The sequence below is a fragment of the Apium graveolens genome, chromosome 10 (assembly GCF_009905375.1).
Source record: "Apium graveolens cultivar Ventura chromosome 10, ASM990537v1, whole genome shotgun sequence".
NCBI lineage: Eukaryota > Viridiplantae > Streptophyta > Magnoliopsida > Apiales > Apiaceae > Apium > Apium graveolens.
Window position 1 is genome coordinate 35949839 of NC_133656.1, and position 8785 is coordinate 35958623.

General features: G+C 36.6%; 1 protein-coding gene across 3 annotated transcripts; it reads right to left on the reverse strand.

Annotated features, from left to right (window-relative positions):
- Window positions 1-416: 416 nt before the first annotated feature.
- Window positions 417-4313, reverse strand: LOC141689023 (peptidyl-prolyl cis-trans isomerase FKBP20-1). 3 transcript variants are annotated; one of them, XM_074493177.1, is made up of 7 exons: window positions 4099-4313; window positions 3612-3888; window positions 3347-3476; window positions 2273-2406; window positions 2112-2191; window positions 944-1036; window positions 417-826 (listed from the first exon to the last, which is right to left on the reverse strand). In XM_074493177.1, the coding sequence occupies exons 2-7, from the start codon at window positions 3627-3629 to the stop codon at window positions 682-684; spliced, it is 600 nt and encodes a 199-aa protein (XP_074349278.1). In that variant the 5' UTR covers window positions 3630-3888; window positions 4099-4313; the 3' UTR covers window positions 417-681. The 3 variants fall into 3 exon arrangements, with proteins under 3 accessions (XP_074349278.1, XP_074349280.1, XP_074349279.1); XM_074493179.1 differs by having other exon boundaries at window positions 3711-3888; window positions 4099-4312; XM_074493178.1 differs by lacking the exon at window positions 3612-3888 and having other exon boundaries at window positions 4099-4311.
- Between the last annotated feature and the right edge of the window lie 4472 nt (window positions 4314-8785).

Genomic DNA, 8785 nt, shown 5'->3' on the forward strand with positions numbered 1-8785 from the left:
TTGCCGATACACACTTTTGATTGTTAAATTTTTTAATTTTGTATTAATATAAAATATAAAAATTTCATTATATTAAACACAAAATCACTCATGACTATATTTAGACTATATTTAGACGTAAATTAGTAATCAATCGATACAAAAATTCAAAATAGAAATATAAAATTCAAAATAGGAATATCATTTTAGGACGGAGGGAGTATTATACATTGGTCGGCTATACAAGGGTACTAAATTCTACAATGCTCTAGACGCACACCAACATAGAAACATGCCTAGAAGAGAGAATTTGGCAGTTTCTCGCTAACACACCAGACACTAGAGTGCTGATTCTACAATGCTTTACAAAGCACCAACTGAGAAACATGGCAAGAAGTGAAAATCTTGATGATTTCTCCAGACTCAACTCCACCGCATCATATCAAATATATAGCCATGGATCGAAGTCATTTTGAATACAAGTCATAGTATTATTGTATTTAAGCAAATTATTTAACATGTGATGAATACAAGTCATTGTATTCTTGTATTTAAGCACATTATTTAACAAGTGATGAATACACTTTTCACACCCGCTTGTAATTAAGTCAATTAAGTCTACGAGAATCCTTAAAAGTTAAAAGTTTTTACTTAGATTAAAAAAAAGTCAAACCATTTTTTATGGTAATTATTAAGATATTTTCATTTTGCTTTGCCTTTTCCCTTCCCCTTCTTAGCCTGAAGCTTTGCCTGAATACGGGCAGAAGCAGCTGCCTTGGCTTCTTCCCTCTTCTTTTTCTCATCCCCTTTATTTGCTGCTGCAAGCTCCCTCTGTTTCTTCAGCTCTCTGGAAGTTATTAAAATTTCTTATCAGAGTAGATTGTACACCAGGAATTTAGTTTCACTTAATTAGCAATTGCAAATACTTGGATAAGTAAAAAGGAACGAATTTTAAGAGAATTACTCTAGCCTTGCCCTCTCGTCAGAAACACTACCCAAACTTGAGCCCTTGCGCGGTCTGCAGGCCACCAACTCCACCTCGAATATTAAGGTTGCACTGTTGAGGAGACAGGAAGTCTAATCAATACATATAACATACAAACTGCTTAACGGGTCAAACTATGCACAACATATGTTCAGTCTTCTGTGCCTCCAGGCAATACATTAAATATATTTGGTTGCTCCAAAATTTAAATGATACACTTTTGTCATCCATAAATAGGGTTTTCTCAAGCATATAATAAACTTTTTCCCTACATTGTTTTGTCGTGCTCTGCAATATTAAGTCAAGTTGCTATTTTTAGCTCAGCATCTCATAAAAAACCGTTCAACTGACGATCTCTTAATTTCAAATAGATTCTTAAGAGAAGCGGTGACACCTATGACATGCGTCTTATCTTTTCCATTACACGCTTGCGCTGTTCTCCCGAGATTTTAGGGGAGGAGAAAAGACGAGATGACAAAAGAAAAGAAGAGAAGAGAACAAATTCAGAAAATGGATCTCTGGTCAACCGTTTACTTGAACATCTCCTCACCACCACCTTATGCCCCCCCAGACTTCATCTATAAAGAATGGTACTCCCTCCGTCCCATAATAAGTTTCCTATTTTGACTTCCGACACTATTCATGATAGGCGATTGACTATTAATTTACGTCTAATCTATAAGATCAAATATAGTCATGAGTGATCTTGTTGAATTCGTATTTATGAGTACTTTAATACGATGAAGTTTTTATATTTAATACTAATACGAAATTAAAGATATTAACAATCAAAAGTATGCATTGGCAAACGTGTCCAACACAAATAGGAAACGTTTTTAGGGACGGAGGGAATATCAGGTTTGGGTTGTGATACTGTTAACTGCATTTTTATCTTATTTACCCCTTGCTAGATTCACGCTAGATACATATCTCACGGAGTCATGGGGTATGTACCATAAGATACTAACAGATCAATACTAGAAGCAGCACTCCTTTGACTTAACTCTTAACTGTCAATTTGCACAGTTTATAGCATTTAACAGTTGGTTGAAAATTTAGGCATTCCTTTTACTTCAAACTATATAAAGTTGTCAAACCTTCACACATTTAATAGGAAAATGACTGATACTGGTCAAACTAGCATTACTTTGGGGGAATATCTGGTGGAGAACCTGCACTTCCATAGGCATAGTCTGGCTGGCAAGTGATTTTTGCAACCTCCCCAACCTGGAAAAACCAAGAATGGACTGTTAGAAATGTCCACAAAGTAATCAAGTGTTAGTAAATAGGTAAAATTTGTATATTAACCTTCATAGTTTTCAATGCAACGTCCCATGCCTTGATGACAGTGCCCAGTCCAACTTCGAAGGTGAAAATTGTGTTATCTTCATGAGTACTATCAAAAACTTCACCAGATTCAGCAAGCACACCTTCATAATGAACTGTTTTAAACAAAAAAGTTGGTGCAATTAAACTCAGGAACAGACAATTCACCATTATAAGTTATTGAGAGATGTTCTCCCTCTTTGGCACAATATGAAGATAAAATGCCCAAAATAGCAAAGCCCAATTTACTCTTTAGCACTTAGAGGTGCATGCTTTACATGTGTTCAGGGTAAAACACATACTCCGTATAAAACATTCATTTTCTTTAGACCTTATAGTAATAACCCATTTATGTCATGTCTTAATATCAATAGGCATACACCAAATGCATTACTACTGCCTTTTAATCTCAGTTATCTTTAACAAATTGGACGACCGGAAAAGCTTGAATTTCTTGTATAAAATGAAAAAAACAATTAATAATAGTGCTAAAAAGAGCATTTTTTAGTAGTCCTTTTTTGGGAAAGTTAAACCTAAGTTGTCCCAACAAGAGCATTTTCTTGGACTCGAGTCTTTTTACTCGATACACGAATTAGAACACAGGCCTACTATTACTACAAACCTCGACATTTAAACAAATTACTCTTCCTTTTCCGAATAGTTGACATAATTATAGGGAAACTGGGATATGAGTACTGAACTCTATATAACTTTTAGCACTAGGAGCACCTTTGCAACACTCTGGCACAACTTGATTCTCAAAACATTGCTCTTTGAATCTTCAGCAAAAAAAGAAATAATTTGAACGATTCTAGACTACAAATTTAGCTGACTGCTAAGTAGAAAACGACAATGGGAACAATTAAACTTTCAGCTTATTCAATTAATTTACGTATAAGGATAAAGGTCTATACTGTACTAGACTGTTTTAAATATCAGCGCTTATTGCTAGCACATGTAAGCATCATAATCAAATTGTCATCAAGCATCCAAGACTTCTAAATATTTTAAATAACCCTAAGACACGTTATGTACTACACACCAATTTAGTCATACCGTCAACAAGAGGTAGACTCTCAGATGGAGTGATTGCATGGGGTTTTGCTCGTCTCACAATTGTTTTAACAACACCCCCATCTCCGGTCAAGTCTATTGTGTTGCTCATGTTTTCTGTTTTTTTATTAACCTGTTTTTGTATTAGCACATAAAGGACATACAATTAACATCAAAAAGGCTATTATAAATTAGAATGCAAGTATATTATCAAAGAAGTAAACAATGTGAATATATGTTGCTACAAAAATAATGAAAAAAGCATTACCCTACAAGCAACAATCATGTTTTATGTCTTCTTTATATTGACATCCATGTTGGATATATCTTATAACAAAAGAACTGCCCGTGTTCTGCTTTTTCTTACCGTAATATATTCTGTTTCTGAAAATCAAATACAAAAACAGTACTTGGGATAACTTATAACAAAAGAACTGCCCGTGTAGCAATATTGTGTTACTCTATTCTGAAATTAAAATAGTTCCATTTCTTCCCCCTCTTCTTCACTCCCCCTTGCAGAATTTAACAGTCCTTCCAGTTGTGTCCTATATACATGTTAATTAACACAACAGAACAGGACCAAAAAACATACACAAACGTTAATCAATAGCATTTATTGTAGTAAAATTTCTAAGGGAAATTTTATCAAACAGTTGAGGGTCAAACATTAAAATAAAAGAAACAAATGTATACAACTAATCATCACCAGCTAAACAAAGATTTAGATCCCAGTAATGATAGGACTAAAATCTTACCTTGAGCTCAACAAGGGAGAAAGTGCAGTAGCCTCCGTAGACAGACGGAAGAAAATTGGAATATCCTGAAATTTTTCACTTCAAAATTAAAAAAAAATGTCACTCATGTTCATATTTATTTTACTTTTTACTACATAGATATGTTTTTGAATTTTGTTAATTTTTATTAATACACCTTCCATTCACTCTGTCAAAAAAATTGCCCCGGTCACATGATTTCGTTAAGAAACCGGGGACTTTTGCCCGCATTACCTGATAGGACATAATACAATCAAGCCCAAATATTATTATAAAAGCCCAATCAAATATTATTATAAAAGCCCAATCAAAGGAGATCTCGGCCTCGTCAGCACTGGTCCCGGACACGTTTAACCCGCTCATAATAGCAACATAATAGCAACGGTCCCATATTATCCAAAATTGCATGAAAACATCTCAGACGTTCATGTGTTGAGCATAATGACCACACGAAAAAGCAAGGTCACCGCCTCCGGTCCAGTTGTAGTCATCATCGCCCCGCCGAGGGATGAAGATATTGAGGAGATGGAAGAAGGGCTCCCCATAACCCGTACTTCATCTCAAGCCCTCTAACCAGAAGATCAAAGGCTGACAATTGAAAATGCAACTCACAAATATGCTGAAACCTCTGCAAACCCTTGGGGGGACATGACCCCGTAACAGATCCAAGTTGCCATAAACTTGTGGAAAGAGAAAAATCAGCCAGAACCTAAAACCCACCCCAGGGATCAAGAAGAGCACTTTGGAGAAACCCGCGGCTCGGTCCTGGATCGGATTGCCAAGAACATGAAAAGACCAGCTGATGATGCCCAGGAAGAGATTCAGAGGGCATCACTCTGGGATCGAATCCGAAGAGAGGAGAAGGCTAAAGCCAAAGCAGCAATTGAGAAAAGAATCCAAAAAGAGGAAGCAAAACTGAAAAGAAAAGCCCATAAAATCCATGTCTCCTCAGATTCTGAGCCTGAAAAGGAATCCAAGTAAGAACAGATGGTTCGGGCACTACGAGACTTGAAGAGAAAAGTTGAAGGTAAGATGGAGGTCGGGGCGGCAGCCACACCTTTTACAAGAAAGCTGGAATCCACTCCAAGGGTATCCGGACTCAAGCATTTTAATTTTGACTCGTTCGATGGGCTTGCTGACCCCGAGGAGCATCTAAACTATTTCGAGAAAATCTCAAAAATCTATGACTACAGTGACCTTACGATGTGTCGCTTCTTTGCTTCAACACTGAAAGGCGAGGATCAAAAGTGGTTCAGCAGGATACCATCCTGGAGTTTAGATTCATGGAAAGACTTCCGGGAGATATTCCTAAAGAGATTCTGAGCCAATCGTATGAACGAGTTACAGATGTGCCATTTGGAAATAATTCAAAAAAGGAGCAAAGAATCGCTCCCCGAATTCATCAAAAGATTCTAAAGAAGCTTTCAACCAACTCTCCAATCTGAAAGAAAATGAGGCAGTTCATATCTTTCGGAGAAACCTACACCCGGTCTGATGTGAAGGTTATATCAAAGACTTGATCCACAGAGAGCCCCAGAGTCTTGCATCTGCCTATGCCTTGGGCTCAAAATTCATAAAGGAGAATGATTTCCTCGTATCAATGAAGATGAATAGAAGGATCAATGATGATGATGAGTACCCGGAGAGACGCTCATCATATAGAAGAGATAAAAGATTCAAGGTTGACAGATAGGCTAACTACATCCAACACTCCCAGGAAACCCCACCCCGGTGTGGTTGCTCAGGACCTAAAAAGAATGACAGGAAACTAAGAGCCAAAAGGGAGCTAAAGTCAGAGACCGAGTGGACGCCTCTCAACATGCCCCGGACTGATATCTTGAGAAAAGTAAAAGGAAAACTCTTTTACTACCCCCCCCCCCCCCCGAAAACCCTTCTCGCACCCCAGGAGAACATGGCAAGAGATAAACACTGTGGGTACCAAAAAAACCACAGACACATAACCAAAAATTATTTCTCCTTCAAGATGTTCATTGAAGATCAGATCAAGAAAGGAAATATGAACCAGTACGTGTAGAGGAAGCCCAATGACGACAAAGCCCCGAGAGGTGGTAATCACGTGGTCAACATCATCATTGGACGCACTACATCCCCGTCCTGGAGCCTAGATATGGACAGTGATGTCATGATGATCCATCCCTTTGAAGATGAACCAATCCTACTTCTCCAACTCCGATTATGAGGGACTGGATCCCGAACACAATCAAGCATTGGTAGTGACTCTAGATGTGGCAGAAAACAAAGTAAAAAGGATTCCGGTCGACAACGGATCTTCTACAAACATCATCTTCGAACACACACGCAACAGGATGAAACTGAGCCACCTGCGTATGGACCCCTTTCTTGAAGTCCCCCTCTACAGATTTGGAAATTCCATGATCCCCATCCGAGGTGTAATTTATTTTCCTATCACATTCGGAACTTCCCCACGGCAAGTCTCTCATATCATGAAATTATATGTAATAAGAGCGGCATCATGTTACAACATGATCTTGGGAAGACACACCATCACTAAGCTCTGTGTCATCCCATCAACTATTCATCTAAAACACAAGTTCCCCACCCCGAGCGGGGTTGGTGAGCTCAAATGAGATAGAGATATTGTGAGCAGGTGATACTGGAAGACCCTGGTAATGGCAGAAACCGAATCTGAGAACAGAAAAAAGTTCATGTCCCTACCCAAGGGTCAAAATCGAAAGAAACACCGGGAACATCTCAGTAAAAGACCAAAGTTGGATTTAAATGTTATAAAAGATTAGGGCTATAGCGTAACCAACGCAGATGCCCAGATACAAAAGTTTATGGATACAAAAGAGAAAACCAAGGTCCAGAACGCCAGCATGCAATTGATGAGGAAATAAAGAAACTCTTGAAGGCAGACATCGTCTGTGAAATTAACTATCCGGATTGGCTTGCCAATGTGGTCCTGGTCAAAAAGGGGAGCGTGAACTGGAGGATGTGTGTTGATTAAGAAAGATTAAATTCTTCATGCCCAAAATGAAATAGATATGTCCTAAGTCCAATCATGTATGAGGATTTTGGAATAACTTTTATGTAATCTGTTTTGATTTCATTGATATTAATAAAAGACATGTTTTGTTTTTATTGCGGGCTCTATCTATTTTAAGTGTTTAAATAAGATATACCACATTTTAGAGTAAAGCTTTTTATGGATTGTGATGAGATCATAATAATGAGACCTAAAAGATGATAACTCTAAACTTAAATAGTTCCTGGTCGTAGGATTACTAACTGGTAATTAATAATCCGTAAAGATCGGTATATACTATGCTTGCTTCATTATGAAGGATGTCTGTTCTCATAGACATTTGTGTGGTGACACTATAGCTAGTATGTAGGTGCTTATTATAGAATAAGTTCACTAAACATGACTCACACAGCTGAATAACTGATGGAGTTCACTCACGTGTCAGCAGTTGTTCACATAGTGATAGTTGTACAAGTATCCTTAGACTTGAGGTCATCATAGCCATCTTGTGTACACTGAACTATGCTTTGGTTTAGTTCTTAGTCTCTAGGGACAATTATAAGGGCTCTACTGGGTATAGGAATTTGTACACGAAGATAGTGTATAATCAATAAAGGATCTACCCCTTCCAGTGAAGGAAGAGAATGTTCAATGCTGATCCACTTATGCTAGTTCAGAAATCTCTGGCCAGAGTGAATGAAATTAGAAAGGAGTTTCTAATTTACATTAAATAGAACTAAGCATAGTGAATGGGAAAGCAAGTGATTAAATAAGATAGGTTTGACACAAGTTCCATGCCTTATATTTAATCATGACATTACAGGGTAGAATGAATTGATTGTACGGTAACTACTCACTGAATAGGTTCTTGGTATTCTAAGCAGTGAATTCGTATTATCCGGATAGTCGCGATATGCTGAGAAGTATCCCTCACGATGTAGAATAAATATGATTAATTAATTAATCATATTTAATGAATTAGAGAATTTATATAAATAACGATAAAATAGTTTTCTTATTATTTATTTCTACTACCGGCTTAATATTGAACCTACAGGGTCACACCATAAAAGAGAATGATTTAATGGTGGAGGAATTAATTAATAATGGCAGATAATTATTTATTTATTAAATAAATAATTAATTGGCAAATTTAATAATTGATTAAATGAGATTTAATTGATTATAAATTAATTAAGAAAAGGTTCTTAATATTATTAATTAAGAATTTAATTTTTGGAAATTAAATCAAGTGAGAGAATTATTTCTAAAGTGTTTAGAAAAAGGATTAATAATTAAAAAGTGTTTTAATTATCAGTGAGAATAATAAAGGGTTAATAATAATAATATTTTATGGGAAAATTTTCAGCTGAAAATTTTGCCTATAAATATACTATTATAAACCCTATTTTTGTCTCAACCTAAAAAGTTTTCAAAAAACCTAATTCTCTCCACCTCCTCTTCCTTCATTATATCGATTTTTTGGTGGATACCGGTGGAGTGCTTCACACTTGAGGAGCAGCTGCTAGGGATCTCCGCTCGTTATTCTTGGATCACTTTTAAAGGTTAGAATCGATCCCATATGTTTTAATCACGATTTTTTGCATATTATATGGAAATCTAGTATCCTTATGCATGAAGATAATCAATTTTATATGTGTA

Bases quoted from the DNA above. Each gene is read 5' to 3' on its own strand.
- LOC141689023 (XM_074493177.1), bottom strand. The intron at 2,407-3,346 runs GTATGACTAAAT...TGTTTAAAACAG, and splicing joins GAGTCTACCTCTTGTTGACG to TTCATTATGAAGGTGTGCTT. The intron at 1,037-2,111 runs GTAATGCTAGTT...TCTCCTCAACAG, and splicing joins CCACCAGATATTCCCCCAAA to TGCAACCTTAATATTCGAGG.